The sequence below is a fragment of the Serinus canaria genome, chromosome 20 (genome assembly GCF_022539315.1).
Source record: "Serinus canaria isolate serCan28SL12 chromosome 20, serCan2020, whole genome shotgun sequence".
Lineage (NCBI taxonomy): Eukaryota > Metazoa > Chordata > Aves > Passeriformes > Fringillidae > Serinus > Serinus canaria.
In genome coordinates, this window is record NC_066333.1 from 6493850 (window position 1) to 6520652 (window position 26803).

At 42.5% G+C, this 26803-nt stretch overlaps 1 protein-coding gene across 5 annotated transcripts in view; it reads left to right on the plus strand.

Annotated features, from left to right (window-relative positions):
• The window catches only part of EYA2 (EYA transcriptional coactivator and phosphatase 2), an 87962-nt gene that overhangs the window by 15903 nt on the left and 45256 nt on the right, over positions 1 to 26803 (plus strand). For 2 of the 5 annotated variants that reach the window (XM_030233458.2, XM_050982251.1), the window contains exons 2-5: positions 20843 to 20961; positions 22831 to 22875; positions 24583 to 24631; positions 25235 to 25377. In XM_030233458.2, coding sequence (XP_030089318.2) covers positions 20843 to 20961; positions 22831 to 22875; positions 24583 to 24631; positions 25235 to 25377 — 356 coding nt within the window. The other 3 variants (XM_050982252.1, XM_030233455.2, XM_030233457.2) reach the window with 3 other exon arrangements.

A 26803-nucleotide genomic window follows, 5' to 3' on the forward strand; every position in this document is an offset into this window, starting at 1 on the left:
GGGGCTCCTGGTCCTGGTGCAAGTGTGTGCTGAGCCATGGTGGAACATCTCTCCTCAGCAGTCCCTGGGGGCTGTCAGGGTTTTTCACCTCAAGGGTTTCCACAGTTGTAGGGCTGGTTGGGGTTCCTCATCAACCTGTACTTCCTTCAGTACAGGAAGGTTTCTGCCAAGTTGAGTGGACAGAACTATTTAGCATGCAGTGCTGAGTCTACATTACAGAGTTTTGTGGTTCAGTGTGTGGTGGTTGTTGATCACAGCAGCAGGTAGAGGTCCAAGACCTGCTGTGGATGTAGATGTAATTAAAATTACATCTACATTCACATTAAAATTAAAAGCTTCTTGCTTCAGAGTATTTATTTCTTACGATCAGAGAAAAAAGCAATGTGGGCACAAGATACAAATTGCCATGACCAGGTCGCTGTTTTGTTGAGAAATAAACCAAATATTTGGGGTTTGCCTCTGAATTATAGATCTTTGGAAAAGCTTAATAATTCTTAATAACTAAACATTCTACTTCTAAGCCTACAAATTTTGCTTCTGACTAAAAAAAAAAATCCTCCTTTTGAAAAAGAACCTGTGGCTGTATAGCTACAACTTTCACTGTTTTAAAAGCTTTTCCATCTCATCTTAGATGAGTGCATGAAATAAGTTGTGTGCTGGCCTGTGGGTCTATCAGAACTGGCAGTTTGTCACAGAAAAAGAAATTGATACACTGCACAAAAACCCTGTCAGCAACTGGAGAACAATCCTATTCTGGCATAATTCTTACTCCAAGATATTTCTGCTGCTGGGGAATATTGTCACCTTGAGCTGTGCCTTCTTTGCTGCTGCCTGGGGTCTCTAAAGCAGAGATTGCAGCCAGTACTTGAAGCAGCATCAGTTCTTGTTACCAACAAGAATCAGTGTTGTTGGGAGAGAGGGAAAAATTACATGTTTTGTGCTCAAAACTGTGTTTCTTAGGTGTTTATGGAAAGAGAAGGTCCAAAAGTGTTTGCTGCAAAAACGTCACTACTTTGTGTCTTTGTAGAGGGGAATGGCAGAATTACTTACATGTGTCTGCTTCTAGGGAGAGAATAATTGTTGGAAGTATTTAAAAACGAGAATGATTGAGTATCTAAAACTGTTCCCAACACAAAGTACAAATCTTTTTTTGACATTTGATCTATAGTGTTCATAGATCTTTTATATACACAGAGGGATTTACTGCTTTGTAATCAAGCTGCTGAAGAAAAACGTTGTCCTTTTATTCGCTGGGGATGACTGTAACAAATTAAAATGGTTTCCCATTAGCCTTCCCTACTTAGCTGAACCACTTAAAATTACTTGGGACTTTGCCCTTCTCCGACCTCCTCACCTTTGCTCAAACATTTCTGCTTCCAGGGGTGCAGCAGTGCTGGTCCCACAGCCTCACCTCTGTGCCTGGAGTTACAATTCACGTTGGGCTGCAAGCAGAGAACCAAGACAGAGCCCAGAGTGAAAAGAAATGTTTAGTTTTAAAAGCCTGATGCACTGCAGGTGATCTCTGACTTCAGAGGCTGCTGATGGTGTCAGGAGCTAATTGTAGCTTGATTGCATGTGTATTTTTCAGTCAGACTGTGCCTGCAGATGAAGATAGGTTGTTTTGATTTTAGGTTTTTGTGGGCTCTTGGGTTGGTTGGTTTGTTTGTTTGTTTTATTGCTCCTGTGATGTTTCTGTGGCAGTAATGGTTTTACCAGCTTGTGGGCAGAACTGTAGAGCTGAAACACTAAAGCTCTGAGGCTTGTCTGAGCACAGAAGTACATTTTAAAAAGTATATGTAAAATTCTCTCTTTCTTACATTTATTAAGTGCAACCAGAGTTACACTGATTTACAAAACAATCTACAGGTTTGAAATGGCTTTTCTGTCAAATGTGCAAGTTTTGTTTTATCACTGACAGTGCCCTAATGTTGAATGCACACACATTAATCAGTTTTTATGATAAAGCAAAAAGAAGGCCAGTATTTGGGTAGTATATCTGCAGTTGAAGTCCAGATTGCTCCAGTTATTATAGGAATGGAAGGTTTGTATTTCATAACAAATTCCTAAATCTTGTTTGCTCCTGCCTGTTCCTTCTCTTTGTACCCAGATTCTAAATTCAGATTTTATACCCCACACTGGCTTGTAGTAGTGTCTTGGAGGTGATTGAAGTTGTCTTAGTGCAATGTCATAATCTGGAGAGCCTTAGAGAAGATTCTACCTTTGGAACAGAGCAGAGAAATACATGGCATTACTGAGTTGTGATACAGATGAGCATAAGGAATAGCAACAGGACTGAGAAGTTTTTTACCAAATAAAAATCACTTGTTTATGCATAGATTGACTTGTTTCTATGCTGGGAAAGAATGCAGGGCAGGCCTGGAGTGACCCCAAGTTTGTGGTGTGCAGGGTGGTTCAGCCATCTGACTTTGGAGGCACCACGAGTGGAAAATCCCCCTGGCTAACCCTGGGCATGCACACCCTGAGGGATGGCATGCTGAGTAATGCCTGCAGATTAATGTCTTGTTTTAGAGACAGCAGAGCTGGAGAGAGCTCCAGCTCTGTCTCAGCACAAGTAAATGCAGTGGGGAGAGAGGCAACTGCACCCTTTGGAAACACAGCACACTTCTGGGAAGGCAGCAATGGGAAAACAAAGGGAGCTCAGCAGAGGTGTCTCGTGGTAGCCTCCTGTTGCAGGAATTAGTAGCTAATGCCAGCCCTTAAGATTGAGGAAAAGTTCCAAAAACTGTCCTGTCAACCCCAACTGTTCCAGTTTTGAAGTATTTTTGTTAAGCAAAGGCTAACTTGTCAGAACAAAAAGAGCAGCTGTAGAATTCTTGGCTGGTCATAGTGAAGATCTCATATCTTAAATATTCTCAGCTATCTGTGGTTATTCCACATAGGTAAAAATAACTTACAGTCTGCATAAATGTGGAGAATGAACACAAGGAAGCACAAGCTGACTGCAAATGTTGCTTGTAAAAGAAAAACAATCTGTATGTCATTGATCAAAGGAATAAAATCATGGCTGAGGGCAGTTGGGTATCTCTGGTGTCTTCTGGTCAAGGCTGTGCTGGGATTTCAGTAACTCTTGGGGTGTTGTGGGTTTCAGGTGGGTTCTACAGCATAGGCAATGTCTGGCAAAGAAATAAGAAAAACTACTGAAGTTTCTGAGACTATTTAGATTCCCTTCTCTTGTATCTGGGGCCATTGGGGTGCCAAGGACAATATTTTGAGCAGTTGAGAAAAGGAAACGTTGCCTAATTTTGCAATTGCTGGTGAGTGTTTGCATCCTGGGAGGAGATCAGCCCAAACAGAGTGTTTGCCTAGTGAGGCTTGTCCCTGCTCCAAAGCACACTCTGAGCTTTTTACATGTGGAAGTATGCAAGAATTCATAATCTGACCCTCTGTTTTGTTTGTGTGCATACACAACCTGCAGTTCATTACAGAAATCCTTGCTGCAGCTCGGCCCCTGCCCTATCTGGGAGTGATGCAGAGTCAAGAATGGCCTTAGAAATTGCAAGGGGTTTCATACAAAACCAAGAGCTTATCACTGGTGAGAGAATGATCTCTGGCATTTCATAAATCATCAGCAGGACTAACGTGCTGTTTGGAGATTTGAATCCTTAGCAAATTAATCGTGCTCAGGAACTCTTGGGTAGCAATGTTGGATGAGACTGTGCCAAATAAACTGCAGGGAGAAGGGCCTGGGGGATGGGAGGTGGAGAGGAGCAGCCAGGCTCAGCTTTCACATTACCTCAGTGCTGTCCTCGATAGCAGTCTTTAAAAACATCAGTCTTTAAAAACTGCCAAGCAAAATGACAGTGAAAAGCTTCTCAGCAGCTTGCCTTGCTATTGGCAGGACATGGAGTGATTGCTGCTTCTGATACCTTCAGTGTCATTCCTTACAAGAGTTACCCACAGGAGGTTTTTCAGTTGCTTCCGAAGTCTCATCTCAGCTCTCCTCCAGCCCTGGAGAGCACATGGTCTTCAGGATGAGTGGAGGTGTTAGGAGGTACCACAGGAAAACCTCTTTTTGGAGTGAAGTTCCCCTGGAATTCCACCCACCTGAGTATTCATGTCAAAAACCATAGAGCTTTTCTTGGCATGAACCCAAAGTTTTGGTGTAACCAAGGGTAATTTTGCCAGTCTTTCTAGAATTTCATTTATATGCTCAGTTATTAATAGATTCTTGTGGTATTCACACAACTGTTTTTCCCTTGAATTAACCAAACTTGACATTTGAATTCTAACCCAATTAGCAATATTTGCCATACACTGCAGTCTCAAATGCATGCTTAGATGTAAGTTTCCACACAGCTATGGATGCTGTTTATCCCTCTGCTTCTCTGGTGTTATCTCCTTTTCCCTTGAAAAAATAAATACAAATGTATACCAGGAGCCAAAAAACATGTTGGGCTATTAAATCATGCCAATTTTTCAGTTGCTGTGTGTAGCCTGCAAATTAATTTCTCTAGCAATGCAGAAGACTAATAAAGCCATTCTGTGCACAGGTATTTGATAAACTGACTTGTATATAGCCTTTATTTGGCTTTTTTCTTTGACTCCACTTTTTTATTAACCAGACTGGAATGCTGCCACTAGGAAGCAAAGCAATTAATTTCAGCATCCTGGAGCCAGGACTGTATTTTGGGGGTTGCCATACATTGCATTAATCTGGAGACCACCACTGTTCATTCAGTGTTCTGGTGTAAGTCAGATAACTACAGTTAATGACTAAACCCTTGGTATAAATCTGCTGTGTTTCCAGACAGCTGTTACATTAGTTCTCTCAATTCTTCTGCTGTGCCAGTGGATGCCAGCAAGTTCCTGATTTAAATGCTTTTTAATGCTTTGTGCAGCACTGGACACATTTTACAGAGCTGAGTAGGAGATATGCTATATTGTGCTTAATAAACTATCCTTCAGAATATCCATGATTCAGCTGCTTGCATGGAAAAATGTATGCTTAGCTTTGAGAAAAATCTTAACTCTTACAGCTTTCACTGTCAGGCTGTTGTTCTTAAAACTTGGACTTTAGCTTAAGGTGTGTGTACGTGCTTTTCATATCATTTGTGTCACATATATGCTGGCAAAGTGGTATGTGGCAGGACAAGGAAAACGTTGCCTTTTTCAATTAGATGTTGTTAACTTCTCTCCAACAAGCCAGAAACTCAAGTTCTTGTGGGCAGTCCACAAGAATTAGAGGGAAATAGATGGAGTGTAATTCTAGCAGAAACTTGTTTTGTTTGTTGAGAAATTGTACTGAAAGTTTTTGTGGGTTTTGTTTGGGTTAGTTTGGTGGGTTTTTTTTTTTTTAATCCAGTGCACAGAAAGGTTTCACAAATTGTATTTTTCAATAGTACTCCACAGCATTTCAAAAGGCTTTTCTCAAAAAGCCTTTTCCCAGGAGCTTTTTACTTCTGTGTCACACATTCTTCTTATTTTGTGCTATTTTCTTAATGATTTTTGTCTTTCTTGGCTTTCACCCACTGGTGCATGAACACTAAGGAGGCAGTTCCTAGATGAGTTTAGGAGATGGAGGTTCTGGCACATGTTGTCCTCCCGTGTGAGACTTTGCAGTTTGGAATCTTTGCACCCCTCTACTCTGCAATATCTATTGCTGAAAGTGCACCCCATGAACCTTCAGAAACTGTGTTTGAAGTGCAGGATTTTAAGCCTTTAGGTGATCCCCCAGTGCTAGTTTGTGATTAGAAGCTGAACTAAGCCGGGCTGGTTCTCTTCATTGCGGCGTTTCCATTCCACACTCATATTTGCAGCTGAACTGAGTGAATGCAGTTCCTGGGCTCCTGAAGAATCAACCCCCTCCCAGCAGGCACACAGGCAGCCTTTGTGATGACAGCCTGTAAAACCAGCAGCTGTCCAGGGGTTAGCACATTGGTCATGCTCCATGTGGAGCACGGCAGGACATGTGCGAGCAGGGCATGCACAACCCTGGCACCTCCTGCTCCAGGGAGGAACAGACCAGCTGCAGTGCCATGAAGAGTTACACAGCCCAGTGTGAATGAAAGGGAGAGTTTAACCATGCAGAAGTTGGGTGCTGGAATGAGGAGGGGAGATATGTGGTCTAGGAGGGAACAGGAATGTGAGACTTGGGCTTCTGTTTGGTGCTGACAACTGCAGGCAGTGCCTGCTCCCTACACGGGTTCTGGAGTGGTAAGCAGAAGTCAGAAATACACTGGTTTCATGGCTTTTTTTGTAGGTGTAGGGCTGCTTTTCTGTCTTTGGTGTTTATATATTTTCCTTCCTCGTATCCTTGTGCTGATTTATCTGAGTGCAGCATGTTGCCTTCATAACTTTGAGCTCAGCGTGCTCAGAAGTGGAAAAATGCAGAAATCGCTGTTTTACAGAGAGGAAGAGAGGCAAGCAGGTTAAATAGGAGTTAGCTCTGTAAACTACTCTAGTAACAGGGAGCCTGTGGCTGACACAGGACTGAATCCAGGTCTCCCTTACAAGAGCCCTGGCCGCTGGATCATGGCATCAAGCTTGCCATTTCTGTCAATTCCACTCGAAAGAAATACATTGTTTTTCTAGTAGCAGTTCTATTTGTGCTAGTATTTTAAGGTCGCTCTCTAATTAGTGATTGAGGGAAATTAATGTGGAACTGTAACTTGCTTGAGCTCAGATACCTTTGCTCCAATTTTTGTATTACTCCTATCTATGCACTAATTAAAAAAAAAAAAAGGCAAAACATGATCTGAAATTAGGCACAGTCTCCTTTTTCCTTGTTTTTTTTTTTTTTTTCCACTAGAGTTATCTGATTTTCTGTGAAGGGGAAGAACAGGTGAGCAACTGTATTTCTTTTGGAAGCCAAGCACTGCATTCATCTATTTTGCACTGTTGATTTTATATTTTTAATTTTCTAGTAGCTCATTGCTGCAAACAGTTGGAGTCAGCAAGAGCATCTTTGCATGCTGCTTGTGAGTGAATTGGACATATCTGTAGTACCTGGGGGCAGGAAATGACTGGTTCTTTTGTCTGTGCTGGAAGTTACTCCATAAAAGTGTCAGAGAGAAGCTACACTGAAGGTGATGAGCTGAAGTTAATCCAATGTCAGGAAACACATCCACTGTTGAACCAAGCTGTCAGGCTGCTCCTCTGGGCTGTGGAAAGGGGAGGGCCTTTGAAGTCCTGTGTGTGTGAGTGAAATTTGCCTTTAAGCTAAGGAAATTGCAGATCAAATCTGAGTTTTAATTCTAAGGCAGTCACCTTGTCCGTGGCACATGTCAGCTTCCTCTCAAATATCCAAGCAGTGAAAGTTGGCTTTTACATGCAGCTGGATTTTTTAATCTGTACAGATGATAAAACTCTTTTCTTCGATTATCTGATCAAACTCCAGGAGCTGCCATTTTCTGTTTCTGCAAGGAATTATCTGGAATTGTCTCTGAATGGCACAGTTGCCTCTTGCTGGTTTGGGTCCCTCTTGTTCCCAGCAGTCCCAAGTTGGGCTTGAGTGGTTGCTGTGGGCAGGTGGGCTCAGAGGTGAGGAGCTGTGTCACAGAGTGGCTCCTTGAGAGTTCCACTGGGGCTCCCAAGGGTCAGTGGTGTGTAATGTGATAGGAGAAAAGTGCTCATTAGAGAAACAAAATGGCCTTTAAGGTGCTAGTTTTGTCACTGAAGCTGTGAATATCTAATAAAAGATACCATGGTTTGTGGCCATTGAAAGTTGCCCTTTGGTTTTGGATTTGACATGATTTTTGAAGAGTTTGAAGCCATCAGAAAATAAGTTATGTCATAGTAATCAGAGTCTATTTTTTTCATTTTGATTTTTGGTAGTGCATTTTCACTGTAAAACAAAGCTGCAAAAGGAAATCTGTAACTTGTGTGTTCCTCCCTACACAAACACACGCTGGCTACCCCATTAGGAGTGCTTGTTGGTACTGCTGATGGAAGTTACTGCTTGAAATCTGCCTTGAATGCTCTTACATGTTTTAGTGCTAACCAAGTGACACAAAGTTGTTACAGCTTCTGACTTTTATCTGACAGGTGAAGGTGGTCCCTTATTTGAGAGCTGGTGCTTAAAGAATTTTTTAACTTGGTGAAATTTGGGATGGAATATGGAGCTCTTCTGCTAGGTAATGAGGTTTCTTTTAAAAAAATGAAGTAGCAATTGGAAGATGCTGCTATTACACGGCTGTCTAGTTGTCTGTGTGAAATAAGCTGGTGGCATCTGTCCAGTTGCAGACAGATGTCCACATCACAAATCATCAGGCTCCTTTTATAGAGCAGAGAAAATCAGCCCACGCTCGCTCAGTTCAAGCCAGGAGGGATCCAGTGAGGAAACCTTGCATTTCTCCTCTCTTCCATCTGCACTTAAAGAAGAAAAACACACATATGTGCCTCTTTCCAGAGAGCTGTTCCAGCATCACTGAATAGGAGCAAATGTCCTCCCAGGAAAGCATAACTGAAAAGTACTGGCAAGAGAAAATTTGTTGAGACAGATGTGCTCTTGTACAGATCAAGTATTTTTCTTTGAATAATTTGGTGGAACTTGCAGTTGTGCATGTTAATTCTCCTGGCTGACAGGTAGCTGGCTGGTGGGTTTTGTAGGCTCAATTTGGTCTGATGGACAGATGAAAGGCACTGTTATGTTACACTTTGGTCCCTGCTACTGCTGCTAATTTTGACATGCCATTGTAAAACTCTTTACTTTTCATACATGAGAAGGTGTTAGATTAAGTGGTTGGCTAATGGGCATCTTTGTTCCAGTTACAAACTCACACTCTCTTTCAGCACTTTTCCATTTACTGCCCTGGCTGCTGTTTATGGCAGCAGTGGCAAGAGCAAGGCTGCCAAATTTATTTTAAAGATCGTGGTGCATGGTGCCAACCCTAATCTCTCTTGGTGCCAAACTTGGCTCCAGCAGCAGTAGCTCTACATTGTTATTCTTGTGCAACACTTGCATTACATCATGCTGAAAGGAGGAAAAGAGATTTTAAAAATTTCAGTTATTCAAATGCAATATTCACAGTGGGGAAAAATACGACGGAAAACAAAACTCCTGCAGTTCAAATGTCAGTGTCCCTCTGTACTTTGTTAAGTTTTTTGAGGCCTGTTTAATGTCATAAAATGGCACTTCCAGGAAGTGTTTTTCATTATCAGATCAGGCTTTGCAAAGGAAAACAGGGACATTTGTGTGCATGGCATTGGTTTGGTGCATTTGTTTTATTTGGGGTTTTCACTGCTGAGCATCAGCGACTGGATGGCAAGATCTCTGTGACTCCTCTTTGTTAAAATCCTCTGGTTATCCCTGCAAAAATTCCTTCCCTCTGTCTTGAAAATAAACCTAGCAGCCAGCAGCTTTGGGAACTTGGGCCCGGGTTAACTTTCACCTGGGCTTAAAGAAAAAAGCTTCAGCCTATTATCCCACCAAAACTCATAGGAAATCAGACCTTGGCCCACCTGAACATACAAAGTGAATCATGCTGTCTCATTTGTTATTCCCGTGTTGTTATTTTAGCCTGAATTTCAAATACCCACAGAAACAAATTATTAATGGAGTTAATATCAAGGAAAACATTGTGAGCATTTGCTCTGAGTAGGTTCCTGTTCCCCTTGGCTGTTTCCACACTATTAATTGGTATAAGTAACAAAGTGCAGTTTGCTCAAGCATTGCTTTTGATTATTGTCCTTTTTTCTCCTAACATCTCCAAGATGAGTAGCAATTACATTTTGCTACTTTGCTCACTGCATTTGTGCTGTAGCTCTTTAAAACGAGAAATCTGCTGCACTTTTGTCTGTAAACTCCCATAGTCAGCCAACCTCATGATTCAGAGTGTCCCTTTTGAGCCTTTCAGTTTTAGATACCAGAACAACAAAATTGACATTTCAGTATTTCTACTGGTGAGGTAACCAACTTTCACTACAGAAATACTATGCATAATGACAGTTGATTTTTATTTTATTATGAATCAAGAACAGAGGGAGAAAGTGGCTTTGGTTATACCTGTGAAGAAGAGAAGGGAAGGATAACTTCTTGAAGTTCAGCTGAGTGATAGCCTCTCTTCCAGGACTACCCTCTGCTCTTCTCAAAGGGGAAGGATTGTGACTAAGGGAATGTTAGATGTTCATTAATTTGATTTATGTAACCACATATTTGGTAAATCCAGATTGGTAACCTGATTTACTTGTTATCTAAACTGGGAAGGTGTATCAGATAAAGTTGGTTCTCCTCGTCCAGGCCATGCATTTGGGAAGCAGCTTCAGGGTTAAAAGGTATTGAGTGAGCAGCTGCATTTGCAGTGCCCTCCATAGCAGCTGCAGCAGTGCTGGACCAGCCTTGCCTACAGCATTTGAGGACAGGAGTGTGTTAAACAGCACCAAAAGGGGGGGAGCAGCTCTTGTTATAAGGATTAACTGGTTTGGCTCAACATGTTTGAAGATTCACTGTTGGTCACAGAACGGTCTAAACTTTGTGAACTTGGTGTTTCCATAAATTGTAGCCCTGACAGAGCAGTTCTGTTCAGAAGTGCCATAGTCATGTCACCATCACTGCTCTTCTATTGATAAGGAAAACGAGGCAATCAGAGATTCTTCAGCCTTCACACACAACAGCTCTTTGCTGTCCTCTCTGCTTGGAGAAAGTCTGACCAGAGGGATTTAACCAAGGAGAGAGTACGTCATTCTCACTCCTGCCTCACCTGTACTGTTATCCTAGACTTTTCCTTCACATCCAAAGTCCTTGCTAACTTACATTTCATAGTTCTTTTCCCATAGCTCCTTCTGAGTTATTATTCCCCAAGTGCTCCTCCTTTACAGGCTGAGAACGGAGGTGCTGACACAGGCCTGTTATAAAGGGGCAGCCCTACCTTTCTTAGTGGGTTGCTGGAGCCATTGCAGGACTCTGACAGGTTTGAGAAGTAAATCAGAATGGTGAAGAAATTCTCATAGTCTGGGAATGGAGAGATTTTGGACCAAAAATGAGTGAGAGAACATGCCCTGAAGGACAGGTCTCGTGCCTCGCCTCCTTGGCTGTCTCACGTTCACGTTGGTCATTATTCATTGGCATGATATCAGTACTCCAGCAGTGTAACAGATTCCTCCTAAAGATTTCAGATGACTTTCCAGCCCCAAAAAGAGCTTAATTGGCAATTTATGCTGTAGTTCCCAGTTTTACAGAGGCCTTAATGCAGTCCTGAGAAACTTGCCCCATCTCATAGCGATTGGAAGAAGTCAGGAGTGTTACTTCAAGGTAAACTGCAGCTCTAGGGAAAATATATATAGATATATATCTTAATATCAGTATTAGGAAAAATATATATAGATATATATCTTATAATATCAGTATTAAATAAACTGCAGTGACATACTGCAGTTTATTTAATACTGCAGAGCCTGGAGGTCTCACGGTGAGTAGGACAGCATTGCACTGGTGAATGCTTCATGTGCATAAAGAGGAACACTTGTCCTGCAGCCTCTCCAGGGAAGACACACAGAGGGCAGGAAACCCAGTGGTCCAGGAATCAGCTGAGTTGCCAGGGGCAGAGCAGGGAGAACACCCCAGGGTTTGATCTGCTGTTTCTCTGTGACAGAATTAATCTGTGGTGTCCTCTGTGAGAGCTGTTCCCGTGTGAGTGAGCCCCACCTTTTCTTGCACACACTTACCTGTGGATTTTAATGAGAGTATTACTTCTCAAGTGGCATGAGCAAGTATTTTCTAATACATTGATTTTTCTGTGGGAACTTCATGGAGTCATAGAATGGCTTGGCTTGGAAGAGACCTTAAAGATGATCTTGTTCCAAGCCCCTGCCACTAGAGCAGCTTGCTCACACTCTGAGGCTTGGGCAGCTTCGGGAATGGTGCATCACTACCTTTTGAATGAGGAGGTTTTTGTTAAGATGTGGGAGATACAGATGTTCTAAACTTTCTGGAAAATGTTTTCCCTTGGCACTTGTTCCAGCTAATGGCTAACTTTCACTGCACTAAACTGTGCAGGGATAGAATTCCTGCTGCCCTGCAGCTCCAGCTGTGTGCTTGGGCTTTCCCTCCCAAGCCCTCTGCAACTTGGGATGGTTTGTCTTGTCCTACTGCATTAAATAGAGTTTCAGAGAAGTTATTGCTTGCCTCATTGAAGAGTTAATTTTACAAAAATGATTGCCTAAAAGTAGTTTCTGTCATGCCACTGGAGTCTGGGCAGGTGTGCCCGAGGCTCCACAGGTAAGCAAGGAAAGCTCTGTTCTCTATTTGTGATTTTCCACTGCTTTTTGAAGCAAATATTTTTTTCTGTGATGTTTAGTGCTTTATTGTCACCCCTTCACCCTGATATGGTAGAGCTGAAGTAGTTCCTGGATGCTTAATTTTGCTTATATAATTGCTTTATGTTACAGTGTATTGATGATGCAAATGTTTTACAAAATGAGGCCTGCAAGCATGCACACCCAAAAATGAGTTTTTTCCTCATAAGATCAGAGCTTCATGTTCCAGCAGAGATGCTGCTCTTTACTCACCATGACATGGGAGAAGAAAGCAGAAAACTGGAGGGAATAAACTCTAGTTTCATATATATATATATATGAAACTAGAGTTTCATATATATATATATGAAATATATATTTCATATATATATATATATCATATATATATATTTCATATATATATATTTCATATATATATATATCATATATATATATTCATATATATATATATATATATATATATATTTGTGTCTTTAACCCTTGTGATTCTTAGGAGAAGGACTAAAAAATGTAGTTCTTCAAAGTGGAAAGAGGTGCCTGAATAGTGACAATTGTCATGAGCTGGACCCTGCAGCCCTTGGTTTGGGAAGCCCTGACTCTGGGAGCAGTTTTTTTGCAGTTATTTATGAAGGGCCTTAATTCTGCAGCTGGAGCTGCTGGAGTGGTTTTCTGCAGTCACATGCAGCCCTTGCATGCCTGGGGGATCTGAATAGGAAGAGGTGTGATGAAATTAAAAAGCTTGTGAATGTCAAAGAGGAATGTGAAAGTTGAAAGAGATTATTTATGTACTTTTGTATGTGTGCATACACATACAATGGTATATTTCAAATCACTGTAGGCTGTAGGCTCATGGTGTTTCTTTATCAGTGCATCCTGTTCTGTGTGGTACTTGCTTGTTCACAGTAAGGAAGCAGAGTAATTCTGTGCTTTGGAAAATAATATCTTTGCAAGGGTTGCTCCACTTAGCGAACAGATCCAACAGACCCAAAAAAGGCATTGTGAAAAATTCTCCTTTCTTGTTTTGACGGTTGTTGAAATGAATTTGAAAGGACCCAGTGACTCCAGCCAGTGTCATGGTGTGTGTCTGCTCAGGCTGCCAGGCTGAAGCTCTGTGCCTTGAGCCCCATCATGAGCTCACTCCAATTTTCAAGCTGCCTCTCAGAGTGTGCTCTCAGAATGAATGGTGAAGGAGCCTTGTCCTGGGTGGTTTTATGGGCACTGGATCCCCTTTCCTGTGGGCTGCTCAGCCAGAAAATGCTGCTGCCCCTGCTCTATCTTCCTTCAGTCCCTCCCATTTTAATTGCAGGAAAGGCAGGGGAATCCCAGCCCAGCTCATGCCCCTTTTTCATCTCAGCCTGCTCTGTCTGCAGGGGGATCAGGAAAGCAGCACCTGGAGAAGAAGGCAGTAGTGAAGCCCTGCTAGGAGGAGGAAGAACATTTATTTATATGAAGACACCCTACTTTTTTTTTTTTTTTTTTAATTAACAGGTCTGAGCCAAAAAAAGAAATATTGTATTTAAAGAAAAAGAAAAAAAAATAGTATTTAAAGAAAATTTAAAGAAAAATCAATGAAAAGCAGACTGAAATAGCAGGTGATGAAGCCTGGTGAGGCAAGTCAATGCTTCTGGAAATTCAGGACTTCCAGGGAAACAAGGCATGCAATTATTTGTGCCGGTTCCAAGCACTGAAAAATCTTAAGGCTGACTTTCCTTCCAAAAAAGAAAGAAAGAAAAAAAGTTAATGTGGCTCAAAAAATTTGTGAGACAGGAATTTTCATCTGTTTTTCACTGTCTGGTCTATGGGTTAGAGCAAGACAGATAACTTCCAGTGAAAGTAAAATTTTGATAAAAATGACTATCTCATTTAAAGAAAAAAAAAAAAGATAAAACACAGAAACCATGTGGGGAAAGATTTTAAAGCTGATGGAATACTTTGTTTATTTTTAAACAATAGTGGTTTCAGAAGTGTGAAAGAATTGGTCTATTTTGTTGGTTTTTCTCAGTTATTTTTCTTAAACTTGTTTAGAATTAACACTTTTTTTTAGAAAAAGAAGCATTTGACAATCTCAGTGTTAACCCAAACTATTTTTTTTCCTTATCTGTCACGTAAGTTTTGTCTTGTTTCTCTTGATTCCATCCTCATCCTGAGATAACTCGTGCTGGAGGCTCTGTGCCCCCACCCCAGGGCTGTGCCACAGCCATAGTCAGGACTTCTCTTTCTTTTGTGCCTGAAACAGGCTGGGCAGTGATGAATCCAGACAAGTACTGCTGCTTTTATTGTGCAGCTACACGGGCAAAAAGCAGCTCTCAGGATGATAAACAGCCCAAGGCATCTGCCCTGCAGGTCACCTTGAAGGGACGCCTTGTCATCCAGGCTGTGCTGTCAGCCTTGGACATGAGCATTAATGCCAGCCCAGGTTGAACTTGGTGCCTGTTCAGGCTTTTCCTGCTTGCATCTCTCAGATGTCCTTGTGGGTGAACTAAGGCTCACTATCAAAGAGAAAACAGGGTCGTGGCTTTCACCTGCTGAAGCATTTGTGAGTTTTTGGAATGGAACAAAGAAGCTATTATAGATGGAGAGAGGGACAGCCAAACAGTGTGGGGAGGAATGTACTGACAGAGGAAATGAAATGACTTTCCTCTGCTTTTCTAATGTGTGGATTGAAGTAGCCAAAATCTTCAGTGTGGGAGATTCCCTATGATTATACCATGTGGAAGGTGGCTGCAAGATAATACTGTTTTCTTTGCTTATGAATGATTCCTTTATTTTTGTACAGGAGCAAAGGAAAATTGCGAGCAGAATTTTGCTACCAAAAGTCCTGGCAACGCTGCCTAAGCTACTATGCTTCCCATGGAGTTAAAACAGTAGAAGTTTTAATTCCCAATGAAAATTAATGAGGCATAGCAGGTGCTTTCGAAAATTTTATCCATATGGGGAAAAAATTAATCTTGTGTTTCCTAGGAATGAATTAAACCCAAACTTTTTAGGACTGGGTTGGGTTTTGTTTGTTTTCTGTGACCCAGAGAGTAAGAAAGCCATCTTCAGATTTTTCTGCATGTGATTCACTTCTGAAATAAAGTGGGGCTGTCATCTTTTTAGTGATGAGTACCACTGGAATCATCAAGTATTTCTCAGCAATCTGCACCATTTTTTAGGAGGGTAGAAAGATGAAAGCGTTTGATCAACTAATTAAAACCAGATAAAGTCACAGAAGCAAGACAAAAATGTTACTCTTGCAATTCTGCTGCAATCTCTGTCTCCACTCCTCCCCTTCCCAGCAGAGCTAAAAGCAGAGGACTTGGCTCGTCCCACTCCTGCCTAGGGCTCTGTGTTGGCATATGCATATGTTTAGGAAGATCTCGTGGTTCAAGCTTGTATTTGGCCTCCATCCAGATACAAGTAAAAAAATTCTTGAGAAGATCGTTGCATGGGGTTGTTGCAGGGAGCATAATTTCTGAGAAACTTTGCAGTTTCTCACTCCCTTGAAGTACTTGTCCTTTCTGCTGCAGGCTCTGGCAGGTTTTTCCCAAGGGGAGGAATTTTGTCTTTTTCACCTGCCGGGCTCCCACCTCTTCAGTTCCTTCACTGATGGCAGATGCAGAGCTCATTCTTCTTTTTCCCCACACCCATACCAGTCCCCCCTTAGTGTCCTTTCCACCTGACTGTCCTTTCTGTGGCTAAGGTGCCCTCCTGCAGACTGCTGTCATTTTGGGGAAATGCCCTGCTCTTCCTTGCACATTTTCCCCCTGAAATCTCTCTGTCACTTGGCCATTAAATTTACCCTGGTACCTCCTACTACCCAGGTGTCTTATTTGCTAAAATGCCCTGAAAGCTCTCCTTTGGATGCTTTTTTTACCTTTTGGGTACATTTTGAAGCCAGAATTCTGTCTTCTCACCCCAGAACTGGAGTAGAGATGAGTGAGAAGTGCAGGTTCCCAAGCACGTTAATAACAAGTGGGAGCAGGCTGGGAGAGGATGGAGGTTCTGCCTGAGCAGCAGAGCTCCAGGCTTTGGAAGGAGACTCCCTGATCTGTTGCTGCTGCCTTCTGGCTTCTCAGCTGTGCTGGGCAGAGCTGTGGTGAGGTTCCATCTGCCCACAATGCCATGGTGGTTTCCTCTTCCACCCTCTCAAAATATGGTCCATGGAGTTCTCATCACCTTGCAGACTCAGTCTGCACACCTGATGCCTTGAGAGGCTACCTAGGACACAGGCTAGGCAGTGTTAAAGGAATAAAGAAGGGATTTATTAAAAGGCCTTCACAGGATGCTCCTTGGGCTGTGCAAGAGCCTGGCCACAGCTCCACCCAAGGTGGATGAGATTTCACACTTTTATAAGTTTTGGTCCATTTCCTTATTGGGGTTAATTGTCCAGTTCCAGCTGCAGGTGATGCAGTCCCATCCTCCCAGATTGCTCTCCTCTGCTTGCTGTTGTTTGCACTTTTTGGGCCTGAAGCTGCAATGGTGTCCTTAGTTCTGAAAAAGGATTGTTTTGTGTGACTGAGCTGTGAGGAGAACTTGCTGACACTCTATGTGAAGTTCAGAGTTCTGTACTAATGCAGTGGAGAATCTGGAAAATACGAAAGCTAAAGCTGGGTTCCTCCATGGCACTGGACACCCATTTTTGAGTACTTTGCTGGAGAGAGCTTGGGTCACTCAGGAGTTCTGTCTTCAGCACAAGTTTGACTGCCTTGACTTGGGGTCTGGAATCACTGCTTTCAAAACATCACTGTAAAAGAACAGGGGATTTGCCAGTTGTCCCAGCACCTCAGTCAAAAATCTGAAACCTTAAATTGTTTAATCTGGCATTCCTAGCTTCGTAATGACTGAAAAGAAAAAAAAATCTTATATTTCTATTTTTTCCTTCCTAAACATTACAAAAAAGTTTCTGTTTTTGGCAGAGATTTTGTGGGCTATCTTTCAGGGCAAAATACTGGGGTTTGAGTAGGGGATTCTAATGGAAAAGCTGAGCAACAAATTTACACAAGGTTCTTCTTAATTGTAGAAGCCAAAAGCTCTTCCAGATGTCTGTCAGCCCTGCATGCTAGATGCTGCCATCACTGGTTTTAATAAAAGCTCATATTCAGCAAACTTTATTACTGATTTACTGTACACTGCTTAAGCCAGAAAATGTTTTTTCTCTAAAAAGAAAACAAAGACCTGATATTTTCATCAGTTGCACTCCAGCATGTCATTTACTGTGTTAAATACCAGCCCTGTTCCATTTTTTGACTGTTTTCTGTAGCTTGCCATCATTAAAACTGGAATTTCAGAAACTCTTGTCAAGAAGTCCATAGGCAAGAAATGCACATGAATAAATCAGTAAATGGTGCGTGCAAAACAGGCAAAGCCACTAACAGCACTCAGATGTGACATGCACAGCCAGCCAGGCAGTTCTGTGAAAAGTTACCTGTTTGTACATGCAGCTAACACAGACTTAAACCAAAATGAGAGCTGAAAAAACAGGGAAATGTGATGTGACTTAGTGAATACAAAAGTGAACAGAACAAACCAGTAGGAAAACCATCAGGCAGAGAGTAGCTAATGAAATCTCTGAACAATGATGTAATTAAAGGGCATTAATCACTATAAAAGATCATTTCCCTTTAAACATCTGCTCCTGTTCACTTGGCAACAGCCTGGGCAGTGTCATGAGTGATGGGGGTTTGGATTATGCTGAAGGGCATGTGTTATCTGAGAAACAAGGTGGAACAGCCCCAGCTTGACAGGATCTGGGGCAGCAGTGCTTTCCCTCAGTTCAGGGACAGCACTGGGGAAGCGAGGGGAAAAGAAATGAGATGGTGCTCAGAGTGGAAAGGAAAAGCTTGTATGAAATGGAACCCCACCTTCTCAGCCATGCAGACAAAATTTCATTGGGTGCTAGTGGATTTGAATAAACTAATTCCTTAAATCCTCTGGGGAAAAAAAAGCCCCTGCCCACCCTGCTGTATTCAGAGAGCCTTAGGAGCCACAGCTTGTGCCTTGTTCTGCCCCACTGAGAAGCACCCAGAATTCTCCCTGAGCCCTTTCTCTGTGGCAGCCTGGCTGTGCCAGCAAGAGAGTGCTGGCTTTTCTGGAGGAAAAGCTCTGGCACAAGTTCAGTGTGCAGGAGAAGGGTTGTGACCACCCCTTACTGCCCTGCAGTGCTTTGGTACAGATGGAGCAGAACGTCCTGCAGTGCTGAGTGAAGCCTCTCATGAGCTCTGTTCTGAGATGAGTGAGGAGTCGTGGATTGTTGTTCCAGCTCTGGGCTGTGTCCCCTGGGTAGGATTTTCTATACCTGGGGACTGTTTTTTGTATTCTTGCCCACATCTGCCTCCTTGCTGCATTCCCACGCCGTTGGTGGAGTGGGCACTGGCTGGGGGCACAGCTGGGGGCTCTGTGCTTCTGCATTTTCACTTTGTCTGTATCTAAGGCAGGGAGGGAGCCAGCTGTGCTCCTCTTACAAGGACACATCTGAAGGGGATCCCTTTGAGACCCACTAGCAACAAAGGTGCAGCTGCAGAGCAAGGCTGATTTTTATGCTGCTCTGGTTTCCTTAGCAGATGTGAAGCAGGTAGCACTTGGGGACAAAGGGATGACACAAGTGCTGGATCCAGAGCATTTCTACCACACTGGTCATTCATAGGATCTCCTCCATGGCACTTGGGAAGCCTTTACCAGCCTCTGGAATTGAGGCTGTGTTGGTGATGGCATACCCACATGGATTTCCAAGGGAGGCAGACAGATCCCACCTGGAGAGAGGGGCACTGGGGTTGTGGGCACTGTACCTGGTTATGCCTCTTCATTTCTGCCTATTTTTGGTAGTTCTGTGAATTCACAGAGGGTTCATGTTTTTTCTGTCTGGGCAGCTGTCAGGTGAGAAAGTGAAAATGAATTTAGCTTTGGTTTTGCTGTTTAGTTACAGATGAAATGATCTGATTTGTGCTTGTTCTTAACAATGCTTGTCCTCCTTCACAGGCTTTGTAAAAGGGATTGGGGAGGTTCAGAGAAAAAGTATGTGGTTTTCTGTTTCTCAAAGCTGGTAAAGCCATACAGGGGTATTTAAACAGAAAATCAAAACAAGCCCCTTGGCTTCTCCCAGAAGCACACAGATTGGTATTGCAGAAGCCTGATGATTTCAGCTTTCTGTGCTGCTCTCTGTAGCCCTGGGATGTTCTAGGTGTGCTGTGGGTTGTTAGCAGCCAGGTGCTGCCTGCCTAGTCCAGCTGGAGGTGCCAGCCTGGGAGCAGGGAGGTGCCAGCTGCCTTGGCAGGCACGTTCAGTGATGAGGGAAGGGAGCCTGAGCGAGCTGCAGCCAGGATCCACTCACCACCAAACTCCCTCTCCCCCATCAGCTCTTGCTCAGGCCCTGCTCTGTCCAAGAGCACAGTTATGCCTTCTCCTAATAGCTCTAATTCCACCCAGTGAATTCAGGGAACTGAGCTAAGGTTGTGCTCTGTGTGGCCACAGAAAGCAAAGAACAGCACAGAATCTTTGAGTTCTCTGTTCATCATCTGTTCTGGGCTTGAACCAAAAGCTGCAGGTTTTGTCTTGGAAAATCCAAACAGGTTTCCCTTGCATTGTGTGTATTTAAAAAAGAAATAAAGACAATTAGTTGAGAAATTTAGCTCCAGGTTTTCTTTGCCCAGTGGGTTCTTCAGTTTAGATGCAGGCAATGGTTGCACAGGGAGCAAGGAGAGAACGTGATGGGAGTAAAGGTTTCAAGGAATCCTGCCTTGCATAAAAGGAGTTGTGCAGGTGTCAGATGTACCAGACCTTATTGTACTCACCCCATTGCCTTCACCAAAACTTGCAGACATAGGTGTGTAAATCTGTGCACTTAATGACATATTTTGTACCCATCCAACTCTTCCAAGGGAAGCAAGCAGCTGAATGGGTCTGTAGCTGCAGGCAGGCACATGAATTGAAAATGGTGGTGTGTACAGGAATAGACCTATTGATTTTATACATGAGCTCTGAAATAAGGATTTAGCCCTTGTTTCTGGGATGTAGTGCAGAGGTTGTAAGCTTTCCTGGTGGTGCAGGTCATGTGCACACCTGAAGAATTGTGTTTTTCCTCAGAGGTGCAAGTCCTAGATGTCGTTAATTTGAAGTTTTTGGTTGCATCAGAGAAGGTTTCTCCTGTGAAAGGGACTGTCCTTGTATCACTGCCACCTAATGGCCAGGACATTGTAGTGGGGTGCCTGGTTTGGGTGTCCCCTGGAAAACTGATCCTGTCACCAGGCCTGACTTTATTACCTTGTAAGACTCGATAATGATCTTAACTGCCCTCAGCTTCATTTCAGCCTGTTACAGTCTGTTCTGCAGCCTCACTGGACACTGCTGTGTGCATTCTTGCTTTGATGGCATATGAGAGATCTGGAATTTTGTTTTTGTGTGGCAAAATCCAGGCAGAAAGGGAAATCGTTAATCAGATGGGTGTAATCTCCAAGGAAGCAAGTACTGCATTTTAATTCAGCATTTCCCTTTGATGAAAACTTTAGTGAATGTTATTATGTGGAATTTATATGAAGCCTGGGTTTAGGTAATCAGCTTTAATATTTATACTCTTAGGGAAAAAAAAAATTGAATCATTAGTAAGCATGCATAATTAATGAATAAATTGTATTTTTCCTTTGTTTTCCTTCAGGTATAAGGAAATGCTAGATCTAGTGATATCACCCAGTCTGACTGTAAATAGAGAGTGCCCTGACAGACTGAAGCTTAACCTTTCTCACATTTATGCCACGGCTCCAGATGACATAGAAGGTAGGCTGCTCTTCTGCTTGCTGTTTGCTGCTTTAACATAAAGTAAAGAATATGTGTTACCAAAGGGAGCTGGCCACTGCAAGGCCTCTGCTTCTGGCAGGTAGGTCTACAGGGTAGTGAGCAACTGGGATTTTTCAGGGTTTTCTTTTTTTTCCTTTGTATACTCCCCCAGTTGTGGTTGAATCCTTTAGTTCCACAATGGCTTGAATGCAAGTGGAATAGAAAGATTCCATATGTAAATATATATCTGTGTATGGTTGGTGCCTGCATTTACACACATACCTAGGTAGGTTTTTGTTCCACTGGAAGAATTGCAGGTGTAAACTGTATTTTGTGTAAACCTGGTCGTTTTTGCTGGAGCCCCAGTGGGAGTGTGAACGTGAGCCCTGGGCTTTGGTGGCTGTGCTGCTGATGTTGAGGTGGGGGCTGTGGGGGTTCCCAGGCCCAGAAATAAATTGAGCAGCCTGAAAACTTCCTGCCAAAGCAGCTCTGTGCCCCATTTTGCATCGCTCTGAGACCACTGCTGCCATCCCCTAATGGTTAGCCCTGCTGGCCTCTGCTCTGGAGTTTCACATTTGGCAGGTACCAGGGACGAATTCTTTCAGTGGTTGAGGCTCTGATGGAAATTTATCTGCTCTCCTCCTTCTCCCCCCTGCCCCATCGTACTGTTCAAGTGAAGGAAACAGAAGAATGTTAAATCTGCTAAAAAAATTATTGGCAAGTGATGCAGCTGAACTAGTTCTTGCTAGTACAATCCCAGCTATTGTTTGCTGCGGTCAGGATCTGTCAGCCTTCCTGTTAGAGGGGAGGTGGGAAAAGGCACTGGCTATTATGTTTTAGTAGTATGTTTAACCCTTCATTTAGAGGCTCTTAGAAGGCCAGGAGAGGTTCTGTTTGCATGTTTGCTCAGGCATTAGGAATTGCATGGTTAAATCACGCCCATGGTGGCTGCCTGTTTACAAGAGCAGCAGAAGGAATAACAGCCTAAAGGAAACATCCTTCTGAGTGGTCCTGTTTGCAGAAGAGATTAGAGCTAGAAATGATTTTTAGATACATCATTTTGTAAAATTCTTGATGCAGGGACTGTTTTTTGTTATGTGGTATCAATAAGAGCCAGCACAGGAGCTACTGTTGGACACCTCTTTGCCAGTGGCAGCTTACGTTGATTTGTTTCTTATAGAAATAATATGGTGTTTTTGCTGCAGAGTGATCCCCTGTGCTACCAAGATTGTGCTCTTTCCCTTGAAAATACTTGTGGTTAATCTGAAGAACAGGAAAATACTTGTGTGTTTGACAATTCTCAGGCTGACAGAGCTCTTCATGTAATAAATACACACAAATTTATGCTCTGTATTACACATAAAATATTAAATTTAGCCAGTCTAGTCATAGTACTTACTCATTTAGATGTCCATGAAGCTGTCTGGTCTGTTGTTTTCATGGGTGCTTGTCATGAGATGTGCAGTTTTATCAATATAATTTTCAATGTAATTGAAATATTATATATATAATGTATTATTTGCACATTTTGCCTGTAGGATCAACTTTGCCTTTTCTTGTCAGTGACAGCAGCAGATTGCATATTCACACACAGTAAATTCCTACTCTGCATTCTTGGCAAATTTATTTACTCTGTACCAAAATAAAAATTTGATGCTGTGGGGTTTTTCAAAGAGAAAAGAAATGAGGCTTGTGCTCAAACTGTTCTGCTGGGTTTTTGATATAAAAGACATTAAGAATTAAAGAAATGAATTGTGAAATGTTTGTTTTTTCAGTGCAGTTCTCTTTGGTAATGAGGGACAGACAGAAATGGTGTAATTCTTGTTTTCATAGTCTGAAAATCTAATTTTCTAAACTGTTGTCTTTCAGGTAAGTCAAAGCAAACTTTTCATAGTGAGTTTGAAGGTGACTCAGGTAAGCCCAGTTTTGGTTTTAAACTCAGTCTTTTTTCTGTGGATGTGTAAGTGAATAGATACATGTGTATAACATTATCCTTTGTCAAAATATGTGCATTTTTATAACACTGTCCTTTGTCAGTATTTTGAACTAAACCTCTCTGCCTGTTGCTTGGGAAATAAGTTACTGTACCACATTTTATAGGTACAGAAAGCAGGGTAAGGTTGCAGGTGGGTTTTACTTTTTAAGGTGTGGGAGGGCTACAGGAGTTTGAAGAGTCTTTCTGGTTTTGTTTCTGTCAGTGATTAAGGTGATCCTGTTAGTGATTATGCCTGTAGAGGTTACACCATTAATTACGTAAATTAACACTCTAAAAAAAGAATGATACCTAGTAATTAGTATTTTACTAAAGATTCATAATGATACAATTTTTATTAAAATTGAGTCTAAAAAGTTACCAGATGAAATGGCAGTGTTTTTAAAAATAGTTTGACGATCAAGCAATGTAAAATGCTGTGAAAAAGGGTTGTGTGTGAAAAACAAATTCAAGAGAGATTTAAATGAGGAGGAGCCAGCATTTCCGCTGAGAGCATGTTGGATCTTTTTGGTCATTCTGTCCATGTTTACAGCACAAGTTACCCAAACCCATAGAACTGTTGGCATGCACTTACCCTTTATCTGTGCTTGCCTATTTCATTGAGTGAAAAATGGTCTCAATGTTTAATTTGCCAGCTGAGCAGTGTCTGCACAAAGGAGGTTGTGCTGCTCTGGTCACTGGAGTGGCTGGAGGAGCCGTGTGCAGGGAGCCTGGTGTGTGCATTGATGCAGCCAGCAGACACACAGCCTGCATCAGTTGTGCCTTGTCATTATTGATGGTTGTGAGAGAGTTTTGGCATTTGTAGTGCTGAATTAATCACAGCTCCAGCCAGGAACCGTGGAGCAAAGTTTGGATGGCACTGTGGAGGCAACCTGCAAAATGTACATGGTGGTATTTTGGGATGACATTTTTAGTACAACTTGCAGGTTTTAATTTAGCTTTGTTTGTTTGTTTTTAGTTTTTAATTCTGTAAATGTAAATTTATCTCTGAATAAAGCTGGTAGCACATTTTTCTTTGGTAGTGTTACAGCACACAGTTGTTTGGTCCATTAGGAGGCATCTTGCACATATAACTTGAATGACAGATTTTCTACTGATGTAATTTTTTGATTGCTGGTAGTTCAATAAGGTATGCTATAGTTAACTCACAAATTCAAATTAAGGAGATTTATGATGTTGTAATTTTAATATTTACTATTATTTGATACATTTTAATGGACATTAAAGAAAGTGAGTCATGGTCTAGGAGAGTACCAAAAAAAGCAAAAGATCAAAATGTACAGTGAGCTTAAATCACTTCAGCAATCGTAGTATTGGCTTTTATAGCCTTTAGATATGAGTCATTGCTTCAAAGCCCAGCTTCATGACTGATATCAGTCCCATGAGAAGAAGAAACTGGTAGTTCAATCAACTGGTATCACCCTCAATTAAAAACTAAATCTATATTTGTTGTTAAGCAGAGAATATCTTTCTTACCTACCTCAGCCTGGGAATAGTAACTAAAAAATAAAAAGTCTTTTGATTCCTGTCTATTTTTCTCAAACCAGCAGTGGCAAAAACAATTGTATCAGCTTGGCCACAGAGGAGAACACAATGAAAATCTAAGACCCTTTAATTTTGTTTTCCAGGCAGCAGCAAAGCAGCACCGCAGTGTCCTCTCCATCTGTACACCACAAAGTGAGTGCTGGTGCCAAGTGCTGTAATTTAAAATCCCTGTTTTGCTGAACAGCCATTTTGTGCAGACTTCTGTCACCTTAAAAAACATCTGCCCTAAGCCCATCCACCTGTTCCCCCACACGTCTCTGGCACAGGGAAGTAGCTGGTTCTTAATCTGCTTGGATATGGAGTGAAATAAGGTTTGAGGTACTGTGAGCTGTGTCTTTGTACCCCAGGGTATCCAAACCTTATCAGCTTGAATATTGTTGTGTTTATGAGTAACCACAGAGGGGATGTGTCGAAATGTCTGAGGTTTCCCATCTCACTCGCTTGTTCGGCAAACTCAAAATGAAACATGAAAAATCAGTGTTGATTTGATTTGATTTATTTTAACTTGCATGTATTTTGCACTGTCTTAAAGTCACCATGCATTTAGGTGGCTTAATCTGATAGCTCATAAAACAAACTTCTGCTTCAGTCCACTCAATTCCAAGTTCCCAAAACATTCAGCATCCTGTGTTGAATGTTATTTTACCAAGATGTCTAGAGCTCTTCTGCTTGTGCTGTAGAAGACCACGTGCAGTAACTATTGCCTTAAACTCTCTGTTTTCTTGTTCTGCACAGACATTATCCCCACATAGTGACAGTCCCGTCCTTCCCCACGATGGCAGCCTACGGGCAGGCTCAGTACAGCACAGGAATCCAGCAGGCTGCTGCCTACACTGCCTATCCCCCCCCAGGGCAGCCCTACGGAATCCCCTCCTACAGTGAGTACCCCGCAGTGCTGGTGCCTCTGAGGACATTGTCCTCCTGCTGCTGGCAAAACAGGTTTGGAGTCTTTAGGTTTTACACTGAAGTGTCATGTGTCTCAGCAGCATTGTCTTCTATGCTTAGAGGAAAGTCTGACTTTATAAGTGTTGGGTTTCCTTTGAACTGTATCAGCTTTAAACCTGTCAGCTCATCCTATCATGGGTAATGTTTCTGCAAACTGGGTAAGTTTGGAGCAGTCATAGCAGACTGTGTGAAATTCAGGTTAGGATGTGCCACATAGGAGTAACAGCTCATGAGTGTTCCCATGGTTCACTGTCAAGACAAAGTACAGTAAATGTACTTATGAAAACTGCACTTTGCTTTCCTTGGTTCTTCCTGAAGTTTCAATAACAGAAGCTACTTTGAGAAAATTTCTGTGTATATTCTTACAGAAGAACCAAAATGCAGAGCAGAACAAGGCACGGGTGAGATGTTGCAGAGTACCTTGGTTTTATAAAGACAGTTTCTGTTCAAATGGGCACTTACTGGCTGTATGTGCAGTCAGCATTTCTAACCCCAGTCTGCTTTGTTCCCTGCTTTTCTGCACAGCCTTGCCAACAGCTGTGGGGAGCCAGTGCTGGGCAGGAGCAGCTGGGGGATTCACACACAGGGAGCTAATTAAACCAGCCCTCCTGACAGAGGAATGCCTGCTAAACCAAGCCTAAAGTGTCCTTAAGCTCTGCATGGGGATACCGAGCTCCTGAGGAAGCCAGAAGTTCTTTCCACTGCTAAAGACCAAAGAGATGTTGCTCTTGTTTAGGTGCAGCTCTTCAACAGAAAACTTTGGGCTTCCTCCTCCTGGCTGCTCCCATGAGGGCTGAGCCTTGCACCACTAAAATGGCTTCACAGTTTCCTTTCCACTCCTGTTCTCTTGTGCTCTTTAACACCTTTGTTTACTTGTTTACAGTATCTCTTCCCAACAAGACAAAGCTTTTACCGAAGGGAAATTCAGTGCAGCACTCTGGAAGTCTGGGGAAGTGGCCTTGGCAGAGCCAAAGCTCTACCAGGATGATGAGAGGAATGTGTAGAGACCCTTTCCTGGGGCTGCTAGTGTGTCTGCATCAGCTGGCTGACTTCCAAGGAAAACTCTGAGCAGTTGTCCTGTTAGAGCAGGTGAAAGCAGAGCCATTTGCTACTGCCCAGAGGCTTTAGGGCATACATGTGTCAGGCCCATATGCTGCTTATAAATCCTGTGGGTGACCTCTTAGCATCCTTGAGCAGTGATTTCCCTCCCCCAGCCTGTACACCCTCTCTGAGATACTCAGCACAGCATATGAAAAACTCCACCTGGCTGACAACCAAGAACAATGAAGCAGTATTGTTTTTAGGCACAAAAAATAAAACTCGGCCAGATCCTAGACAAAACAGAATATTATGTGGAAA